The following is a 25,101-nucleotide window of genomic DNA, read 5'->3' as shown; positions in this document are numbered from 1 at the left end:
CCTCTGTCCTCTGACGTCTTCTTCTTCGCAAGACAGGTTAGCATTCCTTTCTTTCTCTCTCTCTCTCAAACAAGTGTTCATGATGGTGATTTTGTCGTGGCTCTAGAAGGTGTGAGTAAGCCAGTTGACTATCAAGCGCTCGTCATTTCATTATATGTCTCTATTTTGCCCATCTCATTGCTTTATAACGAAATCCGACACACGGGAACAAATCAAGGAAGACGAAAGTTATGTATGATTTTATCTGAGTTCTTGCGAAATCATATCAAATGTTTGTATTTTTCTAATCTTTTTAAAAGAGTTTTTGTGTGTTGATAAATTGACATTTTTGAACCACCAATCAATATAAAAAGAATAACTTAAGATACAATTTTCACGAATGAAATAAATGTGTATTTTTTAGAGATTTTGACACAAATATATACTCATGTAGCTTTACAAAAATCAACCAAAATTTAAAATTTGACAGTCTTATTACTAAATGAGTTATGCAAAAACTATAATACATTTAAAAATTTCGTGACAAACCGATCACAAAATTTTATATTTCGTGAACGATTTTCAAATTTCGTGATAAACGATCACCAAATAAAGAAGGGTTATTAAGTTATATAGCCACATGGATATAGTGGATTGAGATATAGCCCACCTTTGATTAATTTATTGTAAATAGCCAAGTAAACTTATTAACAGATTAATAAAAGCCTTATTTAACACAACCAAACATATATTTTAGGTAGTTAATAGGCTGCCACGTATGCAAGTTGGCTATTTACAAATTATTTACCAAAGGTTGACTAATTTACAATTCTTATAGCTTAGATGGCTTACGTAGCCAATTTTTTTAATAAAGAAACAATCACGACAAGATATTTTTGCAAGAAAATAATTCTCTTTCTTGATTTTAGTAATAAAACTATCAAATTTTAATACTTTTGGTTGCTTTTGGTAAAATAACATGAGTTATATATATGCATAATAGATGGTACGAAGTTCTAATAAAGTAGTATTGCCCAGGCACGAAGCCACATAGTGTTCAAGGCGTGCTATAGCCCTCCTCAAAAAAAAAATTTTGCACATTTTTAACAGTTTTAATTTTTTTTTTAAAATTTACTCCAAATATTTACAAATTAGTCCTCGCTCAATTTTTTTTCGCATATTAATCCCCTAATTTGAATTCCTGGCTTCGTACTCATGTACCCATGCAAAGCCCTAGTATTTTGTTAATATTTTTTACTCGGTTAACCCGAAAAAATATATATATATATATATTAAATATTTCAATTACATGATTATATTTTGAAAACAGCTTAATTTTGAAAACTGTTTCCTAAATAGTTCCGAAAGTCCAACCCGACCAATAAATTCAAAACCGGAGGGTTTTTCCGTAAAATCATCAGCCACTCACGAAGTCTCGTCTCGTCCTATAAATAAAAACAAACACTCACAGCGACTCATGTTTAAGTTGACCACCTCTCTGAAGCACTTAATCATCTCTCTCTCTCTCTCTCTCTCTCTCTCCACACCAAACAACTCCGAATTTCGCGACATCGTCGCAGGTGAGCCATTCGCGTATTCATTTTCTCGCCGATATTCTCATTCGCTTTATCACCGATTTTTGTTTTCGTTTTCTCGCCCGTGCGAGTCGAGTTCTTCCGTCGGTACTTCGAACCATCGCTGGGAAGATTTGGATCTGCTACTGATTAACGATCTCTGTAATTTTAGTTACTTTTAAGGACATTTAAATTTAATGGATGTTTAGTTTGTTTTCATTTTGGATCTAGCTCGAGCTTCACTACCGCCTATTTTCTGTTTGAAATACAGAATTCAAATATCAGTTCTTTATTATTGTTAGGTAGTCAAATTTTTTGTTTATTTTATTTTATTATGATACGTGATTTTCTTGCATGAATTTCGAAGTTGTTGGAGAATCGGTCCTATACTAATATACAAACTCGTAACGTTCATGCTAAGGTCATAGACGAGTAAAAAAAACTTTGGATTTACTAATTGGACAGACTTTTTATGTTCCTTCTTGTTTCTCCTTCAAAGACTGTTTTATACACAATTCCAAGACTTGTTCCTTTGTCATCTTCAAATTCCCAGACATATAATAAACCTTCTCTTCCTTCCTCTCCTCCTCCATATCGGATATTACCTGTCATTCTCTGGTTTTTTTTTTCTTTTGCATATATCGGAGGCGCTGTGGTTAGACTTAATCTTGCATCTACCATCTATATACATATATGATATATATAGATACATATATAGCTCGAAGTTGGGCCTGGGCTCATATGTAACGAATCTCTGCGCTTCAGTTACAACTTTTATGAAATAGCAATAGATTCGCCTCAATTCGTTCTGTTTTTGTGTTTCAGATACTCATGGCTCCAGCAGACTCAGTAAAGCCAAGAGGTTTCTTGTTTGCTCTTCTATCTGCGTAGATTCCTGATTTGTTGTTCTGGCCAAATTTTTTTTCTTCTTTTTCCTGCAAATGGATAAAAATGAATTAAAAGGGCATTACTTTTGTTATGATGGTGGGTTCATGCAAATTGTACTGACTGAATGGATCTGCAGATGTTTGCATTGTTGGTGTTGCCCGTACACCAATGGGTGCATTTCTTGGTAGCTTGTCGTCGTTGCCAGCGACCAAGCTTGGTTCAATAGCTATTGAAGGTAATTCAATATATAGAAAATGTTACTGGATTTGTAAAATTTGTCTACATGTTCTAAAAGCCCTTTTTTTAATTGCTGTTATGTAGCTGCTCTAAAAAGGTCTGGCGTTGATCCCTCGCTTGTGCAAGAAGTATTTTTTGGAAATGTTCTGAGTGCGAACTTGGGTCAGGCTCCAGCTAGACAAGCTGCGTTAGGTGCTGGAATCCCGAATTCGGTGGTCTGTACCACCGTCAACAAGGTCTGCGCGTCCGGGATGAAAGGTCGATTTCGCAATCATCGTCACTTTCGTTTTTCATGTTTCGCGTGTGTTCGTATCGTAGTTCGATTATATAACGGTCTAAATGTGCATTACAATTGGTTCATTCAGCGACGATGCTCGCTGCACAAAGCATTCAGTTGGGAATTAACGATGTTGTCGTGGCCGGTGGCTGCGAAAGCATGTCTAATGTGCCCAAGTATCTTGCTGAAGCCAGGTGTGTGCTCTGTTTTTTTTTTTTTTTTTTTTTTTTTTTAACTTTGGGGAAAAGTAAATATCAGACTTGCTGGATTTAATAAAAGCTGATACTCGATTGCAGGAAAGGATCTCGACTTGGACATGATTCTCTTGTCGATGGAATGTTGAAAGATGGTTTGTGGGATGTGTATAAGGATGTTGGAATGGGAGTGTGTGCTGAGCTATGCGCTGAGAACCATTCGATAACAAGGGAGGAACAGGTATGATCAACTTCACTCGGGATTTCGGTTAGTAAGTTGATAGTCGGCATCACTGTAATAGATTCTTACTGATGCCTATGGTTTTTTTTTGTTAGGATGACTTTGCCGTTCAGAGTTTTGAGCGCGGTATTGCTGCCCAAGACTGCGGTGCTTTTTCTTCGGAGATTGTTCCGGTAAGTATCATATATCTCAGTCAGCTGATACATGTGATTGTGTGTGTATTAAAAGCCTCGACTTATATTAGTTATTTCGGTACAAATCAGGTTGAGGTTTCTGGAGGCAGAGGAAGACCCTCAACTATTGTGGACAAGGATGAAGGTCTAGGAAAGGTATAAACTTGTATAGTGTCATTAGATTAGTTCCAAGAGGTCTTGTATATGTGCCACAATAGCACAGTAATTTTCTTTTCCTTTCTATATTGCAGTTTGATGCCGGAAAACTGCGAAAGCTTCGTCCAAGTTTCAAGGAGACCGGAGGCACAGTAACGGCTGGAAATGCTTCTAGCATAAGGTCTTCTATCTTTCCCTTTTTCAGTTATCTATTTAGATAATAAAGTAACCATTTTCCAACAACTGCTTTTTTGTGCACTTGAGATTGGTGATGACCCGGCTGATCTCATGCCGATGTGTGTGTGCATGTTTGTATAAGCTATGGAATAAATGTTGAAAGTACTTTTATATCCTTGGACTCTAGACTGTTCATAATCGAAGCTTCTGAGTAAAGTTTTCTGGTTGGCAGCGATGGTGCCGCGGCACTAGTCTTAGTTAGCGGAGAAAAGGCGATACAGCTTGGGCTGGAAGTTATTGCAAAGATCTCCGGATATGCCGATGCTGCTCATGTATGAAAAAAAAAACCATAACTGATATCAGAGGTGCTTATTTTCTGTCATGTTATTGTTTTACGCTGACACAAGTTTCCACTCTTCAGGCACCAGAATTGTTCACCACTGCTCCGGCGCTGGCGATTCCCAAAGCCATTTCAAATGCCGGCTTGGAGGCATCTCAAATTGATTTCTACGAGATTAACGAAGCCTTCGCAGTAAGTTTACTTCAAGTCATCTTAATTTAGCTTCTCAATGTGGATAACTGCATCCCATTTTATTTATTTATTTAGTTTTATAATTTATCTCGTTGCTGTGGTTCTATTTATAGGTTGTAGCTCTTGCGAACCAGAAACTACTCGGACTTAACCCCGTAAGTTCTTGACTTTCCTTCTCTCTAGATATGTCCTGTTATTTTGGTGCCAGAATCTCAAAACTAATTGCCAACGAGATCCTATGGTAGCTCTTTAGGCTCGCTCATCTCGCACCAAAGTTCATTTTTCGTACAGGGTGTTCGTTTGAGCTTCTAAACTACGACACTAGGTTAAAATTAAATATCATGGATTCCATCGCAAAACGTAATTAGTGACGAGAAGAGTGTCCCTTAACATGGTTCCCTCACCATGGTGTTGGTTCTTTAAGCCAACTCATCTTGACGTTCGTTTGAGCTATTGGTTATGATACCATGTTAAACACAGATAGGTCCGAATATGAACAAGCATTGCATAACGCGTTGAAATGGGGATGCTCTACTATGTCTATTTCCTTTCATTTCTCAATATTTGGGCATTCTCTTATTTCAGGAAAAGGTCAACGTGCACGGTGGAGCGGTCTCTTTGGGACATCCTCTAGGCTGCAGCGGAGCTCGTATATTGGTCACATTACTCGGGGTAAAATACTTTTCATGCTCTTCGGTGTTTTAATCATTTTTTATCGAATGATTCTCACTTTTTTTATGTTTTGGCCAATATACAAATCTAAACTCGATTGCTTTGCAGGTTTTGAAGCAGAAGAACGGGAAATATGGTGTCGGCGGTGTTTGCAACGGTGGAGGCGGTGCATCTGCGTTCGTCGTCGAGCTTCTCTAAGCCTTTCACTCTGAAGAACTAACTTATTAGAGAGAAGAATTGAACCACATGAAGTTTTTAGTTATTGTGCAACGTTTGTAAGAGGTCGATTTTTTTTTGTTTTCCTATTTTTTTTAAAATTTAATTTTGGGCCCGAGTCTGCTGTGTGTGATTTCCAATAAAAGTAGAATGTATTTTATTTGTTTTGGAATAAATCTGTTTCCAAGTTCCAACGTTGTTCACCCCTCAGACCTCTCTTGTTTTGGAGTTCATTACTGCCTATTTGATGGCATCAAGGAAAAGAATAATAATAAAATAAAATAAAATGTTATTGGTTCCTGTTTTATTTGTATTTGCTTCCTTCAGATTTCAAATATTTCCAACCTTGTTTAGTATGTAAACGGTGGGGTCACAGCTGAGAGCGTAAAAGGGAATAAAACTAAACGGACGTATTGGCAAAAATAACATTATTGAAATAGAACTTTAAGATGAGGTTAAAATATATTCAATTATACTCGCACATACACAGCCAAATCCTCCAGCCTAGCACAGCTCTTTTTTCCATTTTATGTTTGATGGATTTGTTTTTCTTGTCTGCAAAGAGGTCCCTTTGATCTGTAAACGCACGAGTATGGGATTTTTGCTGATAATCTTTTTATATAATTTGGTACTTGTAGCCTTAAATTAAAACTGTAATCGATTAAAAATTTCTTTCCATGGTGGAGACACTGGTGAGTAGTTGTATTTAGTGGGCATAACAGGCTACAATAAGCTGTTTCACAAATTAGATTTAAATATGCAATTCAGACGAAGTTTCGCATTATACGTCTGTTAAACAATTAGTTCAACTTGAAAGGAATAAAGGTGTATTGAAATGTTACTTTAATGACTATAATTGATCATAAGTTATTTCGCATTTGAAAAGAGCTTGAGTTGATTTTTTTTAATAGAATGAGAAGTGATGATTATACTTCAATCAAGTTCAAACACCATTTAAAAATCTACAATTAAAAACTGCATTTCAGAATTCTCACTTTAGAAACCTAGCAAGTAATAGCAATAGCACGAGGGTGGGGTTGTCGATGTTATCTTCAAATGCTGCATTTAGAGGTGGAGCATTTTAATTGATCGAATTAAAAAAAAAATAGAATCATAAATTCTCTACAACGTCTCTAGGGGATGTTTAAAATTATTTGGGATGTCTTCTGATGTAAGTCTTCGAGGAGACAAAGTGATCAGTGGCGGAACCAGGAATTTTAATGAGGGGAGACAAATTTGAAAAAAAATACATTCAAGAGGGGTAAATTTAAAAATATTATATTAATTTGGGTACAATTATAAATTTTTATAAAAATTATAGGGTAAAAATTACAATTTTCAAAATTTGACGGAGGCATTGGACCCCCTTGGGCCCTACCCAGCTCCGTCCCTATAAGTGATGTCACTCAAATCATTGGATAAGATCCCCAAAGCGGGAGACAAAGATCTACCATTAATATGAGAATTGGTACTCGTCAATGGATGGTAGAATGAAATCAAGAAGAAAAAGATAAAAGAGAAATGAAATGGGAGACAAAAGAGAGAGGAAAGAGAAATCCACCGTTCTCTTGGTTGAGGAACTCGAAAAAGAAGTTAGAAAAACGAGCCTTGACCGCCATGCCTACCTATGTGGGAAATGATTTTTTTTTTAATTTTTTGAAATTCAAGCAAAAAGGAAGAGGGAATTGATTTTAAAAAAAAAAGTGAAATAAACAACAAAAAAAAACAGAAAAATCCGTGAAAGAATAATAATGAATGGTTCGTTTTAATAAGGTTGGTGAAGTTCATCAATGGATCAACAAAAGAGAGATTTTTTTTTTAAAAAAAAAGAAGACAAAAGAGAACGTAAGAATAAAGATATTTTTAATTGAATTAGTTATTTGATCAAGACGCATGATTATAATAAAAAAAGAAAGTTTATAAATTTGAAAGACTAATTAATTAAAGAAAAAGAACATGACTATTGTTGTTCTTGAAGCAACCAAATCATGTTCAAAATGCAAGGAGAGGAAATAGCTGTACATATGCTACAATGAGCCTGATCTTATTGGATCACATCACATCACCTATCAAGTTGAGCATTTTTGGTCAAGGTAAGCCTTCGCGGGCAAAAACAATAATAAAACAGAGCAGAGCACCGTTAATTGGTTCAAAAATTGTGGGCCCACCATCTTTTTTTTTATTATTAAGATGGGCAATAGCACTCTCTGGCCCATCGAGCCCACTCTCACCTCTTCTTCCCATATCTCTAAAACAAAGAAAGAGAGAAAAATATAGAAGGAATAATAATCGATAGCCAACAAGTTCGTTCCCACAGCAAACAGAGCAAGCTTTTAATTTCATATGGATTCAAAAGAAGAAGAAAAAGAAACCTAAAAAGCTTCATCGAAAGAATCCATGGCGGTACGCTTAAAAATCTATTTTTTTTTTCTTCTTCTTATAACAGCCAGTTCTGTATTTATACGTTTCTATCATTCTACCTGTCTGGTCTCGTATGAATTGCGCTTTGTTTGAATCGAGATCAAACTTTTCCGAAGTCCCCTTCGGTTTTTTTTTTTTTTTTTTTCATTTCGTTCTATTTCAATTCAAGTTGTTAAGCAAGGTTTGATGATTTTCATTTCTATGTAAATTTTGTGCGTCTCATGATGATTTTAGTTTTTATTTTATTAACAGTTATATATATTTGGCTTTCTCTTTAGCTTAGATGAACTAGTTATCCGTCTTCTGCGACTCAACGAGGACTACGTTGATTTCAGTTTCATTGTGCACAAACATATTTTTTAGTCGACGATAGAATTCTCATTATTTTTGTGTCAAATGACTAGATAGAAATTTGATTATTAAATAATTTGGTATAGATAGTTCACTGCTGGTCCTTTTACATCCCTATGAGCTATGCCAAGTTTGATGTTTAGAAATTATCAAACCATAGGTTAGAACTTATTTTGGGGGTTTTGGTAAGGTTAGGTTTGGTTGTCATATACTCTAAATCACATGTCCTGTGGGTTGTGATTCTATTAGTTCAGTGCAAGCCTATTGAGTAATTGAGCCAATACCGATGATTTCCAAATTTCACGCTGTTTGTATAAGAGAAATCAATCCCTGAAGAACTTCCTCTTTTTTTTTTGCCTGTATGTGAAGTAATTGTGTTATATTCTTGTGTAGGAAAAAGGAAGACCATTGCCAAAGTTCGGTGAATGGGATGTGAACGACCCGGCATCAGCCGAGGGATTCACAGTAATCTTCAACAAGGCTCGGAACGAGAAGAAGACGGGCGGTGGTGGAAAACCAGAATCGCCCCCGAAGGGCGACCCAGCCTTCAAGCACGAGGCTGTCCTTGGAAAGCCTCAATCTGTAAGTTGCTTTTTCCTTTGCCTTATTATTAATACATGCTTTATTATCTTTTCGCTCTACTCCTCTGATGTTTGAACTTAGATCTTCACCGATTCACATAATAAACCAGAATATATGCAATACAGTGTGAGTGTGACTAATTCCTATAGGTAATTCAAGCCCATTTACCCTGACCCTTTTGAGTGCCGTCTTTTATCAGTCTATTAAATTAACATACCTTCAATATCTAATTCTATATATACTTGGCATGTGTTGAATTGGCCTCAGATTTTCTCAAACAAACTAATCTAGTCTGGTTAGAGTTTCCTTATTATAACCGATACCTCTTAATAGATTTTGTGGATGTTTGAATTCTGATTTCATTTTGTTTGCAGAAGAAATGGTTTTGCTGCTTGCGTTCCGAGACATGAGGAAGAAGAACGAAAGAAAGAACACTGCTTTACGACATATTCCAGAAATAACAGAAATTTTATGTTGTATTTGTTTATGCTCCGAGAAAATATATCTATTTATATATTCCAGAAGACTGGAGCTGAGTCCAAAGCTATGATTGGTCCTCTGCCGAATCAGACTCGCATTGCACCGAAGAAGACAAGTATGGTCGCTGGACAATAGTATATTACTACGTTCTCGTTGTTTTGGTGGATTTAAGTTCTATGGTCATTTTCTTTTCCCGTTCTATGGCCTTTTGAATGGTGAATTTATTTGTTTGTTTTCTGTGAATGTGATATTTTTTTTGAATTTTTGTTATTTCAATAGAAGGGAGTGAAAAATAGAGCAACAGTATATCTTATTACCTTTACATCTTTAAACATGTCAAATTGATGAAAACTGGCTGTTCGGTTCGGGTTTTGTTTAATATATAATATTCAATATGATCTTGTAAAAACAGAACCTGGAACAATAAAAATGTTACACTAGCAATTCAAATGGATATATGATTCATAGCATTGCCAATGAACAAGCAAAATCAATGATAAAAACAAAGCTTTATTGTTCTCGGAAGATTTTGTCAATGAGAAAATGCCACTAAAAAAACTAATAGCGAGTCAAAATAATTGATAATCTAATGCAAGATTTCCATTACGTAACGTCTCGGAGATAAAAGTATGCGTGTCCCATTTTTGTGTGCTACAACATAATAGAGAACCAAAAAGGTGACCAAAAAAAAAAAAAAAAAAGTGTTTAAACTCTGGATGTTCCAAGCTTCCTTTCAAACAAGCGTTGCAAGAGATAGACTTGAAGAACGCTTGCTCCGATGAGCGATGCAGATTCAAACAGTGCTTTGTGGACTGCTCTCTTGCTCATCCTTTCATTCACTGCGTTTCGGATCGAAAACATTAGCCAATACAACAATATCCCAAACACTCGAGTAGAAAGGGAAATAAAAAATAAAAACTCGAATATGATAACTGACCAACTAATTTAAAACAAATGACAAGACTTGACTTAAGACTCAATGGGTAACTATGGTGTTCTAGATGTTTGCTAGAAGGGGAAAAACAAGAAAATAAAAGGAAAGAAGGGCCTAAAAGTAGAAATATAATTAGTTACCAATAGCCTGACGGTCTGTTTGAGCCTCCAACCAGTGTTGCTCAAACTGGATGTTGTAAAGGGCTTCCTCCAATTTCCCTACCTGTTCCAACAACGGAGCGAAATGCTCTGTACACACACACAGACACATATATATATATACATCATCACATCAAATATTACGGCTCTCTTTAATCACAAACGAAGTGCATTTGCACCATAAAAGGCGTTCATTACCATCTTTGGCGTGCTGGTCGTAGTAGGCAAAGTGGCCAACATGCACATCAAAGTCGACGGTCTCGTGATAAGGAGACTTGTTGGTGAAGCAGAAACGGTAGATGCCTTTCTTGTGAGCGACAAACTCGTGCTTTTCACTTGTCTTGTCACGTATGTCGTGAAGTTGCTCGTTCCCAGGTCCTTTTACCTGAAAATGATTCCCCCCAAAAAAAAAAAAAAATCGTTACGGTAAATGGACGTCTTGATTACTGTACATAATCAGCGAGTTTGAAAGCAGCTAAGCCCATATTTACGGAAATTCCCCTCTCATCTCACAGAAGCGTTCAAATTTTACCACGAATAAAAGGCTTTATCACAAGGTGATGTTAAACATCTTGTGACTAAATACTAGGAAGTTTTTCAGGAATTTTTTTTACCGGTTTTCAAAACTCCATTTGGCGTGTGAACCCCATTTACTAAGCCTATACTTCCCACATTCCAATCCCATATATGGAAATGTGAGAGTCGACTAAGACCGTAACATACGACCACGTTTGTCACAAACATGTCGGTTGAGGCTGAACTATCAGAATTGTTACTATCCGGGGACTGCCAATTGTCACATATGATAGACATTCGAAGAACTCAACTGATATACATTTCAAGTCTATTTCTGTGAAACAATTTGTCCTCGGAACTGTTCCTTCTAGCAATGCCTAGAACTCCTCTTGATCAAATGATTCGACGGAACTCTTTTGCTTTTCTTTTTCTTTTTTTCACTTGATGATCATTGCATTATAAATAATTCTTGAAACCTAATAACAAAAAGCTCACAGCTATCTCTCTCTCTCGAAACTTTTTTTTTTTTTTTGTCAATTTCTTTGGCATAGTTTTATGTCATTCTTGAAATTCCAAAACCTGAATCACTCAAACTGTTCGTACACCGTGACAATCTCTACATTAGATCGATAGCCTCACTAAACTACTGAAATCAATTTCATATAAAATGGACAAAACTTTGGATTTCAATGAATCTGCATCTAAAATCCCTGGGAATTCACAAGAATCTAACAGGAAAACCATTTTAAATGGGTGTAAAATGGCGAGAAACAAACGAAGAGGAGAGAGAGTTGTAGAGGAATGCACGTACCACAAGATCAACACCTTCGTTACCGTAACTCCACGTGGCGTCGGATTTGATGACGACGAAAGAGAAATGAAGAGTGTCACCCTCGTACTGAACATTGTGCGACAGACATTCTTCTTTCTCAATCACAAACCTTATCCCCAACGACCCCTGGATTTGGCTCATAATTACCACAAGACCCACCGCCATTAAACCCAGACCCACTTTCCTCTCACCCCGCAAAACTTCCATCTGCAGATGAACACGCAAAAATATAAATAAAATTCCAATCGGAAAGATCAATTGGCTACGAACCGATCGAGAAGAGCGTGAAACGCTTTACCTTGATTTGATCGGCCTTCGATTGGGGTTTCAAATATTTTGTGTGCGTTTAGAATTGAGATCTGATTCGAAAGAAGCTCTGAAGTTAATCGTTTCTCAATCCTGGCTTTGCTGGGAAACAAAGCTCAATAACAATACACGTTCCGCGAGTTGAAAATTGTTCGAGGGAAGATGTACATATTTAGCTTTCGGTCTCCTTACATTGCCACGTGTCATACTCCTACTGGCTTCCATTTTCGAATGGGCCAATCAGATGACTCCACGTCATAAACATGACTACGAACCACGACAATTTATCTATTAATAATATCATCCTTATTCGTGAGAAATATGTTAAGAATAAAGATGTTAAGCGGACTTGATCACGTACATTGCTTTTGTTAGATTATGACTGTGGTGTTGATTGCTCTTCATCCAACTTCACGTTGAATTTGCTCTTCTCCCGATTTTACGCCGGGAGTAAATTTGTTCTTTTTTCGACTCCACGGAGTAATTCGCTTTTCTCTTGACTCCACACCAAGAGTGTTGCGAATAAATCACATATGCAAACGTACGTCTCGCCCAAATAATATAGTGTGCATGAAGTACGAGTATCGATCCCACGATAACTAACAATTTTTAACGATTTACTCTAACTTGTAGCCAATTAATTAAAAAAAAAAAAGGTGATGAGATTTTGAGACGTTTTAAAAAACTAAATAAACCAAAAACAAAGAATTAACACGAGTTTTTAATATAAGGAAAGAATGAGTCACGATTTCACCGGAACTAATTAGATCGGGGGTTTCGGACTCGAATAATAAAAATCCACTTCTATGGATTCTAATCTCGCTTTATCAAAATTATTCACTAGCCTCTCTCGAGTGATCTAGCAAATTTATGCAATTGACAAATTGTTATCCTCTCGGCATCTAATCCTATTAAAACAATTACATGCAATAAATACAAGAGCTCAACTGATTACACAATTCCCTAGAATTTTCAACTAACCTAGATCAACGATGAAGATGTGAACAAAAACATGATTTTTTACTCTCTATCAAGTAGCTAAACAATTCTAGATAACAATTCTAGTAGTGATCAAGCACTAGAAAGCATTAACCATAATTCATATCAAGCAATACATAATAATGAAGCAAACAATAATCATCTAATCCTAACGAACCCCCCAACCATTATCAATTTCGGCTACATCACAACCCTATAAGAAACTTAGCCTCTAATGATGTTCATAGTCAACACTAAACATAACATAATAATTAAAAACAATAAAACAAAGACTGAAGGCAAAAGAGAATTCATATTAAATAAACTTGATGTTCAACAATAACTCAAAACAATAAAATAATAAAAAGAGAAAAAGAAAGAAGAACGGTTGAAGTTGAAGTTCGGAGACTCGTCGGGTTGTCAATTCCGGTAAAGAACACTTTTTGCTCTTCCAAAAGCTCTCAAAAATACCCAAACACTCTAAGAAAAATAAAGGGAAAAAAATGTGTTTTTGAGAGCCTAAATACGTATATAGGGTTTTTTTTTTTGGGAGGTATTTAGACCCTTAGATGAGATCCTAGGGTAAAAAACACTTTAAAATCAGGAAATTAACAAAAACAGTCATTTTGGGCATCGCGGCGCGGTGAAACACGATGTTTTAGCTCTAACTCGTTCGAAAAAGTCATTCCAAAGTTGCTCCATTTCCCTCAAAACACTTTTAGCTCATGAAAAACTTAGAATAACAAATAAAAACACAAAAATATATAATAAAAAAACATATAAAAATTCGCTTCGATTCAAGTCTGAGAACGAACGATTTGTACCTATAAAACGCACTCATCAGGGAGTGAGTTAGTTCTTCTCTCGACTCCACGCCAAGAGTAAGTTCGCCGTCGTGGTCTCCTAAGAAAAGAGAAAACATGAACTAGAGGATCGCGTAGGGTTTCCCCTCGACGCGTGCTACGACGCTCAAAATTAGTCTTGGCGACGTTTGTGTGAGTGGAGATTGTTTTCATTCTCTTGATTTTAATCTCAAATGCGTACGAGTGAGATAATTAGTTGAGTAGAAAATTTGGCATAATTTAACCTAGAAAGAGGACTTTGAGAGTGAATATTTTTTCTTCTATTAGAGAGAATTGGAATAGAAATATATTTTTTATCTTTTGTATTTTTTGGGCGAGTGAGATGAGAGAAAGGAGCTGCGGGCGGGGAGAATTGGTGGAGAAAGGGAGTGAGATGGTTGGTAGATTTATCATATACGATGAATTACGCAGAAAAAAAAAAAAAAAAAAAACAAAGGAGCAAACAATTTACCATTTCTATGTATATCTTCATTCTAAGTTCTGTTCCGAGTACAAAAGTGTCGAGCCACAAAAGATAAGAGGCTCCAGGGTTGCATTTTCAGGTTCTAAAAACACCGTATAAGCTATAGCTATGGCCTTTTTTTTTTGTACAAAAGCAAAAGTGAGCTGATCATTTTAGATGAAGCATTAGAGTCAAAAGTTGGAGCTCAGATTCCCACTCCGCGCTCTGCATTGTGCTTCATCCAGATTTTCCCTTCTTCGACAATTAGCCTCTTGTGAATTCTCGGATGGTGCTTGGAAAATTCCTTGTACACCTCACTAAGGTCCTCCGCCACTTTGTATTGATCGCTTCCCAGACGAACAACCTTCAATCTGCTTGTGCTTTCATTTTCCCGATTCTCTATAATGTTCTGCAGAATTTTAAGATGAAACAATCAAAAAACAATATGATAGGACACTCACTAATAACTTCTTACTCAAACAAATTTGAACTAAAATACCTTTAACATCAAATATTTAATTTTGAAGACTATTTCTACCCTTATACATCTCATTTTCTTTCGTATCTGTGTTTCAGATTTTATTTATACATATGGAAATAAACTATAAAATTCCATCATAAGCCAATGGACCAATTTGAAACTTTGATATACAGGTTTTTTTTATAAGACCCACTATGAAGATTTGTCATGGGATCTTTTTTTTTTTTTGACAAATGTTGAATCCATGCCCTAAAGAGTTTTTGGTGTTTATCACTTTCACGATTTTGGACGATCCACACAGCTTTTGACAAGTGGAACAATTTTAAAGAGTTTTTGGTGTTTATCACTTTGTTGGGGAAAATCGTGAGGTCGTGTCAAAAATCATTCCCGAAAATTTTAATAATATCGTACCTATACCACGGGTTTACTGTTATTTATTTAATAATCTCTTACATTTATTTAATGACTCATCACCTACTCTAGTATTTCCTGATATTTTCTGTAATAAATTTCAAAGGGAAAATAACTTTTTTGTTTTAGTGAAATATTGAGTTTAACCTATAATTTTAAAAAATGTCGAGTTTGTACCATCTGTTTAATAAAATAACGAATTTATACTCTAAAATAGATAACAATGTCACGGATATTCCTTTTATTGAATTTTCATTGATATTGACTCTAATATTTATATGTAAACCTCATTTTACTCTTATTTATAATTTATTTAAAAAAGAAAAAAACAAACAATCATCAGTGGATCATGGAGAGTAAAAACAGAGAAAAATGGTAAAAATAAAGTCTATAATCATCAAAATCACTTATTCGATTGTCAAATCCAAGACTCAAAGTTGCAATTCGAACATGGAAGGAAACCATCTCTTGAAAAATACGAGCTTTATTAGTCTATTTCGATTTATGACTATTTTTATTTCAAAATTAGGAATTTGAGAGTTGAGGTACTGATTTTGGTTTCAATAAAAACTCAATAAAAAGAATATTCGAGGCATTGTTATCTATTTTATTGTACAATTTCATCATTTTAATCAAACCGAAAGTAAAAACTCGACATTTTTTAATACAAAAAATTAAACTCGACATTTCACTTAAACACAGGGTATATATGTATTATTTTCCCAATTTCAAATGTCCAAAGGACCACGCATCATCCACCATTTTTTCTCTCTTTTTGTTTTGTTCAAAATCACCTAAATAAATGGAAAAAAAAAATGTTGTGTGCATAGTATTTTTAAATTTTATTATAAAAAGTTAAACTAAAAAATAAAAAAAAATAAAAAAAAGTTAACAAAAATTAGGATAGGTATATGGGAAATCTGTATAAAATAGTTGAATAGCTACTCCTACTTGAGAGTTAAAAAAAATTACAAGCACAGTATTTCTAAAGTGCAATACTAGTTTTTAAGAAAAAAAATTAGCCAAATGACTACATTTAATTAAACTTAGAGCTTAGATATTTAAATATTATAGATATAGCTCAACACATGCATACGTCTCAATAATACAATGCATGCATCTGGCTTGAATTTGAATTATTTTTTAAATTTTTAGAAACTTCGACTAGAATTCTAATGTAAGCAATTTAAATGGGCTATATGCCACTCTTCCGATTTTTAGTTCGAGATAATTTTTTTTTTTTTCAAGCTATAAACAATTATTTGCAATTGTTTTACTTTAAAATGAAACCGTAAATAGTAAACAAAGATAAATAGAACCCATAGTAGTAAATTAAAAAAAAAACAGTAACATTAAGAAAATGATCGTTACAACTTTTAGAACAATATTTTCATGATAAAAACTTTAGATACACTATATTTGCGATTCGTAAAAAAACTGGGACATGCAATTTCCACATTGTAACAATATAACCCAATTATTCAAACATTAAACATATAATATATCTCGTGCTTACGACTCTCATAGTATGAGACACGCATCTTGTTTTAGTTTGAATTATATTTTTAATTTTTAAATTACTGGACTATAGATGAGAAAAAAAAGTGAAAGATGTTGTGTACATACTATTTTAAAAATTTATTAATAAAAAGTTAACAAAAATTAGAATAGGTATGGAAACATCTAAATGACTACTCCTAATTTGAAAAATTAGGAGAATAGTATTTTTAAAGTACAACATTTCTAAAATAGTGGTGGTTTTATATATAAGATAATAATATTTTTTTTAAGCAATAGGCAATTATTTGCTATTATTTTACTAATAAATTTGTAAATGAAACCGTAAATAATAAACAAAATTAAATAAAACTCAAAGTAATAAATTTTAAAAAAATTGTAAATGAAAAAATGATTATTTTACGACTTAAAATATACTATTTTTGCAATAAAAACTTTAAATATACTACACTTGCGATTGGTTAAAAAAATCACTGCCACATGCAATTTCCATATTATTACCTAGTTATTCAGATACTAAGCATATAGTCCAGCTCGTTCTTACGACTCTCATAACATGAGACAAGAGTTTTTTCTTAGTTTGGACTATTTTTTTTTTAATTTTTAAATAGTTAAGGTAGAATTTTAAATAGGCTAAGTTTTTTAATCATCAAAGGAATAAACAAATAATTAAGTAATAAATTATAATCTCGGGGATAAGTATAAGATTGTTGAAAACCCGGTATAAATGCATAATTCGACTTCTAAAATATATGAGAAAACTACAAAGTATGCTACTAACCTGAGATATAAGTGTATTGGTTTCAATTGTTGCTCGAAGAGTGTTATGTACTGTCATTGTTTCAGTCATCACCCATGGCCTGTAAATTTATCAATAAAATAATTAGATAAATAGCCAATTAAAACGTTTGAAATTGTTATATAACCAACGTTTTATAAATCTTAAATAGTCATAAAGATGACGTGGCCTAATAGATAAAAGTGACAATTTATCTAAAATTTACGTCTGTAAATATATGAAAATGACTATTTATCTAAAATTTACGAAACATGGACTATTTAGCAATGTCAAACAGAAAATGTGGCTATTTACTTAATGGGCCCTTTTTTTTAAGGTGCCAGCGGAGAATAATAAACCCACAACCTTCACTTTGGAGGTTGAGTAGAATTACCACTAGACCAAATCAGGTATTAAAAACAAATGATAATAAAACACCTTAATTAGGGAAAAAAAAAACAAAAATGATATTTTTCAATAACAATACTAATAAACACCTAACAGTTTCATTAGTTATGGCTATGTTTGGAATTCGGATTTTACGATGAATACTGGAAATTCGATCAAACAAAATTCTGTATTGTGTTTGAAATCATCAAAACTTCCTTTCCCCACATTTTCTCAAGGAATAAAATCCCAATTCTATTTAAAAAAAAAAAAAATTCTTTTGCTTGAATCTTCTTCAGTTAAAAAAAAAAAACGATGAAAAATAGAATGGATTCTCATTTCCAGCCCCTCAAATTTTCTTTCCAGGTTCTAAAGATTGCCTACCTTCCCAATGCGGACACGATGAAGTGACGAGAGCCCTCCAGAAAAGCACAGAGCCTCTGGAACTTCTCTTTGGAGTCCACAACGATATATCCACGCGTACAGATCTCGCCCTTCAAGCTCGGAACCACAAACGCTTGAGCCGACACTGACACCTCGGCGCGTAGAAACTCCATCATCGCCAATGGCCTCAGACCGATCTCCAGATTCTCGACCACGATCGAGTAATGATTCCCGACCCCTCCAAGGTCCGAATCTTCCCCGGATTTTTGGCTCGGGTAACCGAAAGTCCCTGCAACGCATTCCAAGATTCAAGCCAGAAAGTTCAGACATAAGAGCAAGAGAAATCAAACGTTTATCAATTGATCGAAAAAGGGATTTACGAAAACCAACGCACATGTCGACCACAGCTCGTCGCTGAAACTCCATCGGATGCGTTTTGTCTCCTACACAGTTAGAAAACCAGATTGAAAACGAAAGAAAACTTCACAAAGACCCAAATAAACAAACAAACAAACCATTAGTAGAATAAGCCACTTGTTAATTAGCTGAGCTTCACTAGTGTCCAGATTCATTAGTCTTATCAATTAGTTAAGACTTAATAAATACTCAGCTTTACTCTTTAATAACTCATATCAATTAATGTATGTACATTGTATTTTCTCTTCATCTTCTTCTACTTCTTCATACTCGGAGTTTCAATGCAAAGAAACAACACATACCTGCTTGGAGTGATGAGAAAAACTGAGCTTATGCCCAATCCTCAACGTAGGAGCTTCGATCCGGTGGTTTTCAAACTGATGCAACTTCCTCTTGGCGGACGGCGATTCAAACCTCTCTCTCGCTCTGCTCACGAACGAGGCAACAACAGGATCGATCTCCGCTCGGAATTGAACCCTACAAATCTGTGGAATGCCTTCTCCGGTGATACTCCCGGCATTAGGACCATGAAGCCACAAAAGATTGAAGTTGCACTGACACTCTTCCTCTCCCTCGGCATTGAGCGAGTGCTCAGCTAGATCAACCTAAGATAATAAAGAGAAAATTAAACCCAGACGAATCAATCAAGTGAGCGAGCGAATCACAGAGAGACATGTATAGATAGATATACAATCACATAGAGTAGATAGAGATATTCCAGAGCGAGCTAGACAGTGGCTATGGAGAGAGAATTACAGACAGTAGATAGAAGGAATCTAGAGATTGTACCGAATCGATTAGGGCGTCATAGAATCGGACGTCTTCTTGGCCAAAGTGGTGGGAAGCGCAGACGAGGAGGCCGGAAGTGGCGCGTCTGCACTGGGAGTCCTGGAGCTGGACGGAGACCGGCCGGAATCGGGCGGCGAAGTCGTCGACGCGCTTCGGATCGAGGCCGAAATCGCCGGGACCGAAAACGTTGTCGTGGGTAGGGAAGCCGGCGAAGCGAACCCGGACAGACTCTCCTTCCGCCCCCACAGTCACGTTGTACCACGCCTCATCCTGGTAAGATCGGAATTCCAGCCCCGCCGTGTCACCGCCGACTTCCGACGACCACATTTTCAGAGAAAGAGGAGAGAGATTGTACGGAGGGATAGTTAGAGTGGAAGTGGGAGTCTCTTTTTCTTCTGAAAATGGCGTTTCGAGTGGAACGAGGTCGTGGAGTGACAGTATTGCAGACACTGCCACGTCGAATTGGACTATTCTGGATTCTTCTTTTTTCTGAGACTTTTACCTCATGACCACGAGTCCACGACGATAATTTCTTATGATTTTTTTTTTTTTTTTTTTTTTAAGGACTAGTGAATTTATGTTGAAATGTCCCTAATTTTTGTCTAACAATCTTTACTTTATTAGACAACTTGATATTTAAAATCCGTTTTCTTTTTAGTGGGAAACTGATGTGATTTGATGCAGTGACGGAGCCAGGATTTCAATCAAGGGGGGGCAAATTTGAGAAATATTTTTTAGGATGGGCATTATTGAAAAAAAAACTTACAAATTTGGGTCAAAAACATAATTATTAGTAAAATTTATGGGTAAAATTATAAAAAAGTATAAAAATTTGGGGTTAAAAAAATAATTTTTAAAAATTGAGGGGGGCATTGGCCCACCCTGGTCCCCACCTAGATCCGTCATTGATTAGATGTAATAGAGTTCAAATAAAATTAAGGTTAAATCAAGGATTAAAATGCCGTTTTCGTTGCCGTTTCAAGTCTCTTGGTTTATCGAAAATCGTCATGTCGATGAAAAACAGAACGAAAAAATGTGAAAAAGGCAAGTGAAATGCCGTTTTCAAATTCCGTTATTGATGGAAAACCGAACGAAAATAATGTGGCGAAACAAAAGAATAGTTATACATATATATATATATATATATATATATTTGTAAATGTAGTTCAAATTTAAAACACTTCAAATCATACATATCTAGCATAAATGTTTCATATTGAATGACATACATTCAAATTGTTCATGAAATAAATATGTTTTACAAACATATAGTTACAATAGAAAATTAAATGTATCAATAGAATCTTACTGGACGTCCCGGTGGGATAAAACTCTGTTGGTTTTCTTGAAGCTCACAATATTGAGACCAAGTGAAATTCCCCTTGTATGATTGTCAGAAGTTTTGAACATGTCTGTCGTAGTCAGCTTGATCGTACCCCACAGCTTCACTTATTAGTGGACATCCTAGTGCACATGCTATAATGTGCCCGGCACCGAACCGATCTACGCGTACACCGAACGTATGACGTCCACTTCCTTGCGGATTCACCTGTGGCTGTGGCACTCTTATCATATTAGGATAACGGTAAGAAGAACAAGTATACGAACCGTCACTAGGTGTGTCTGATGTAGTGAATGACATTGTGTCAAACTGAGACATCAAGTGGTCGACGTCGTATTCACTACCAGAGGACATGTATGCTCCATATCTTTGTTGGAAGTCACCGCCGTAATCACTACCAGAAGATATGTAATGCGCTGGCGTTCTCTGAGTTCCATCACCGTAATACGATCCGGTCTCAAAGTCAAAGTAGTCTCCGGGTCTGTTAAACATATAATATATTACTTTCCATATTCAGCATACGTACATTGTTTGAGAACTCCGACATAAATAAATGTGAATACACTAACCTGTCAGATCTTTGACGTCGTGACCCGTGATCCGAATCTTGCGTGGCTTGATAACATTGCTCCATAGTTCACGGATCGTAAGGTTGGCCACCACCACCAACATCTTGACTAGCATGATAACCGCCAAAATCACCACCGCCTCCATCATCGTCACTGTCATTCGGACCACGTCCATCGTCTGATGATCCATGCGAACTGTGACCGACATCTTCGCTCAATACGGTGTCCACATCAACACCTTTCGCTCGGGCCTGTGAGACGACACGTGGGTCGGAGTTTCGATCTCGTGGATGACGTAGCGGCTAACAGCTCGTCCTAATCGTTGCTTCAATTTCGGATTTGTGATTTCCGGAATAGTTGATTGTCGTCCACTATCTGGCAAAAAATGAGGAGGTGGTGGTGCAATCCCGGAACCCCACCAGGGCCAGATCTCCAAGTATCTGGTTGTGTCTATTGACGGCTTCTTTTAAGAGCATCATATCATGTTCGTATTGTTTGTCGGGGTCAAGCTCTATGTGAGTCGGACCGAAGCGTCCGGCCAAGTGCTCGTCAACGGTTTCATCATGGATGGCCTTGCTTTTCTTCTTTTGGAGAGTCACCGCTTGTAACGCTAACATCTCTTTGCGTACTTCAAGGTGTAGGGTTTGGAGGAAAGGGAGATTCAATGAGAGGGAAGCGAGCGAGCCAGAGTAGCCAGTCTGGTCGAGGGCGAGTTCGGTGAGTCGACTCCCTCCGGACTCGTCGGCGTCGTCGCACCTGAAGCCGCATGTGAAGCGCTCGCTGAAGAGGCTGTCGCAAGGGTCGGCGGAGAAGTCCCACGAGCCCACGCACGAGCCGGGGTTCACTGAGTCGGGATCCAACTCGCTCCTGAGGTCTTTTAGGACTTGTATATCTCCCCAAAACGTCTTTGAGTCTGCTTCCAAAAACAGCCCTGAAACTGAAAGTGTTACTATTATCTCAACGAGGCCTAAAGCAGAGAAACCCATTTTAAAGGAAGCCGAGTTATTCTTTGAAGTGTTTAGATAGATATAGAGATGGGAAGGTACAAAAAAAAAATGAACTCTGTGACTTGACTCCAACACAAGAAGAGAGTCTCTTTTATTGGTGAATGGCTTTCACGGGTAGTTTGGTAAATAAGATTGTAGTTTTTTTTTTTTTTTTTTCTTTTTTCAAAGCTAGTTGTGTGACTTGATAATTGTATTTTCTGTATATGGCTGTAAGTTATATAAAACTTAGGAACTTTGAAAGAAGAGATAAATTTGGTGGTTATTTATTGGTTGGAATAGTACCAAGTGTTTGTCTTCTTGATCACGATTTCATGTATGTAGAAATTAATACGATTTTCTCTGTATTTATTTCATATTTTCTCTGTAGTAATTCTGTTGAAAGTGTTTGTCCTAGAATTTTCTAACAAATCTGTAGTAAATCGGATTTACTGTTATATTTACCATAGAAACGAATGATTTACTCAATGGTTAATACGATTTACTATTAATATGAAATAATTAGTAAATCGTATTTACTGTTATATTTATCATAGAAACGAATGATTTACTCAATGGTTAATACGATTTACTGTTAATATGAAATATTAGTAAATCGTATTTACTGTTAGATTAACTACAAAATGTTACGGTAAATAAAATTTAATTTTGTTCTTGTTACGATAAATAAGATTTATCATAATTCTTATTACGGTAAATAAGATTTATTGTTTTCTTGTTACGGTAAATAAGATTTACTATTGTTCTTGTTACGGTAAATAAGATTTACTGTTATTCTTGTTACAACAAATAAGATTTACTGTAGTTTTTGTTATTGTTAATTAGATTTACTAATTTTTTTTGTTATGGATGATATTATTTACTATGATAGTTAATAATATTAACCTAAGGGTATAATTGGAATATTGGAATGTTGTCATGATAAATTGACTATTTTCCTAAATATGTTAATAATAGGACTATAATTTTAAAATAGAGATCTCATTTTGACTAGTTCTTTAGCCCGTCCTTTAAAAAAATAACAAAATCACAAAAGGAAATAAAAATATATTCTTTATCGACGCAGAGGTGTAGTCTTCATCGTTTCGTATGCATCGTAAATTTGTAATTATTATACATACCAAGTGCCGACACGAAGGAATAATATTAATAACTAACAATTGATGATTTTTTGGTTTAATGCTACCTTTAAATGCGATTTTAACGGTCTACGTTATTTTAAGCTTATGATACAAATCATATGCAAGTTAAGTGTTTTCATGATAAATTCATATCTATAGGTTTTATCTTATAGTTTTTAGGAGGACACTAATAATTTGGCCACACTAATCTTAATTATAGAGCGCTCGATTTTGTCCTTTCATCTATTGTAGACGATTGATGAAACAAATTTCAAATCAAATTTTCTAATTTCGATAGTAATAATTAATTGAGTTGTTAGTATGCCAAGGGTACTTCTCTTTCTATATTTTGACTTTTTTGCTAAATTTCCGTCTACTATAAAGTTGTTTCATACTAATATACGCAATGGTACAATATAATATACACAATGATACAATATATAGTTCTTTAAGCGTTTTTGCTAACACAAAATTTATAAATATCACATAAAATAAGAATTTTAAAAAGGAAAAGATCATCATTAATTTATATACATTATGATATAAATAAAAAAAAATTAATTATCCTACGTACATATTAAACTACATTTTAAATTGTATATATTTTATAAGGTTAAAAATTAGAAGACACACACACATATACATATATATATATATATATATATATATATATATATATTTAACATATTATGCAACATTATTTCTGTTCGATTTTCTATTGGCATGTCGGTTTTCCATCGAAAACGGCATTTCATTTGCTTTTTTTTTTTTCACATTTTGTCTGTTCGATTTTCCGTTGGCGTGTCGATTTTCCGTAAATTAGGAGACTCGAAACGGCATCGAAAACAACATTTCGATCCTTGGTTGTTACCATAATAATAGAAATTATTTATTGTATAAAAAATTATTAAACGCCTAAATTTTTATATTCGTAAATCAGGGATCATTATTTCATTATGGAAAAAAAAAAACCTTAAAGAAGCATATGAAGACGAACACGTATTAACAACAATTAACAATTATTAACTGCCAGAGACCCAAAAAAATCATAAAGAGGAAAATAAATATGATTAAATATTAACAAAAATTAACGATTATTAACTGTGCAAAATTTCAGAAACTTAGGCATAATTAACTATTAATGTTAATTAACAAAATTTACCTATTATTAACATATTTTAACGATTATTAACTTACAATATTCATAAAAAAAACCTCAGAAATCATCGATTCAAGCGTGATGTTGAGAAGTTCAATATCAGACGTGATTTTATTTTTCTCTTCAAACATTCGTAACCATGTCTGAAAAATTATGAGAAACAAAAACGAAAAAAAAAATTCAAAATAAAATAAAACCCAAAAATATTCAAAGATTTGCAAAACGTAAAAAATCTTCCGCCACCGTTTAGGGTTAAAGAACAGAAATTTTAGAGGCGCGGTGTGTTGCCGAATTCATATGGCGGCAAATATGTGAATTCAAAGCTTAAATATTTGTCAAAAATATATATATATATAAGGGAATGTGTTTGTCATGATCCTGTATGTACAGGTGAGTTATGCATTGAGAAAAAAAGATTACATTCAAATATATATAATATACGCTATAGATATACAATATATACGAATATAAATATGAATATGGAAGAAAGAAAGAAAAAAAACGAAAATACTATTGCATGCATAAAAACCGGTGAGAGAGAGAGAACGTAATTAATGTGATT

The 25,101-nt window shown here is 35.0% G+C and overlaps 4 protein-coding genes across 5 annotated transcripts; 2 read left to right on the top strand and 2 right to left on the bottom strand.

The window, feature by feature from the left end:
- The first annotated feature begins 1,456 nt into the window (after positions 1-1,456).
- Positions 1,457-5,623, top strand: LOC149407404 (acetyl-CoA acetyltransferase 2). Its single transcript, XM_089613473.1, has 14 exons — positions 1,457-1,559; positions 2,379-2,415; positions 2,578-2,676; positions 2,763-2,936; positions 3,044-3,149; positions 3,252-3,390; positions 3,486-3,563; positions 3,654-3,719; positions 3,815-3,900; positions 4,129-4,228; positions 4,318-4,428; positions 4,542-4,583; positions 5,014-5,100; positions 5,209-5,623. Exons 2-14 carry the CDS (start codon positions 2,385-2,387, stop codon positions 5,296-5,298), a joined length of 1,209 nt encoding a protein of 402 aa, XP_089469599.1. The 5' UTR covers positions 1,457-1,559; positions 2,379-2,384; the 3' UTR covers positions 5,299-5,623.
- Positions 5,624-7,531: 1,908 nt separating this feature from the next.
- LOC149407403 (RPM1-interacting protein 4 (RIN4) family protein) lies at positions 7,532-9,413 on the top strand. 2 transcript variants are annotated; one of them, XM_089613503.1, is made up of 3 exons: positions 7,532-7,719; positions 8,482-8,670; positions 9,048-9,413. In XM_089613503.1, exons 1-3 carry the CDS (start codon positions 7,714-7,716, stop codon positions 9,078-9,080), a joined length of 228 nt encoding a protein of 75 aa, XP_089469629.1. In that variant the 5' UTR covers positions 7,532-7,713; the 3' UTR covers positions 9,081-9,413. The 2 variants fall into 2 exon arrangements, with proteins under 2 accessions (XP_089469629.1, XP_089469621.1); XM_089613495.1 differs by having other exon boundaries at positions 9,045-9,413.
- Positions 9,414-9,725: 312 nt separating this feature from the next.
- On the bottom strand, positions 9,726-12,067 carry P24BETA2 (emp24/gp25L/p24 family/GOLD family protein). Its single transcript, XM_089613483.1, has 5 exons — positions 11,889-12,067; positions 11,570-11,797; positions 10,441-10,627; positions 10,225-10,332; positions 9,726-9,989 (listed from the first exon to the last, which is right to left on the bottom strand). The coding sequence occupies exons 2-5, from the start codon at positions 11,795-11,797 to the stop codon at positions 9,856-9,858; spliced, it is 657 nt and encodes a 218-aa protein (XP_089469609.1). The 5' UTR covers positions 11,889-12,067; the 3' UTR covers positions 9,726-9,855.
- A 2,111-nt stretch (positions 12,068-14,178) lies between these two features.
- Positions 14,179-19,812, bottom strand: LOC149407401 (SAWADEE protein). The gene is made up of 6 exons (XM_089613464.1): positions 19,345-19,812; positions 18,858-19,160; positions 18,533-18,581; positions 18,139-18,427; positions 17,371-17,449; positions 14,179-14,588 (listed from the first exon to the last, which is right to left on the bottom strand). The coding sequence occupies exons 1-6, from the start codon at positions 19,669-19,671 to the stop codon at positions 14,385-14,387; spliced, it is 1,251 nt and encodes a 416-aa protein (XP_089469590.1). The 5' UTR covers positions 19,672-19,812; the 3' UTR covers positions 14,179-14,384.
- Positions 19,813-25,101: the final 5,289 nt, after the last annotated feature.

Source organism: Urtica dioica, chromosome 1, assembly GCF_054948205.1.
Source record: "Urtica dioica subsp. dioica isolate 48M chromosome 1, U.dioica_male_clone48M_v1_H2, whole genome shotgun sequence".
Lineage (NCBI taxonomy): Eukaryota > Viridiplantae > Streptophyta > Magnoliopsida > Rosales > Urticaceae > Urtica > Urtica dioica.
This window is presented reverse-complemented; position numbering and strand designations above follow the sequence as displayed.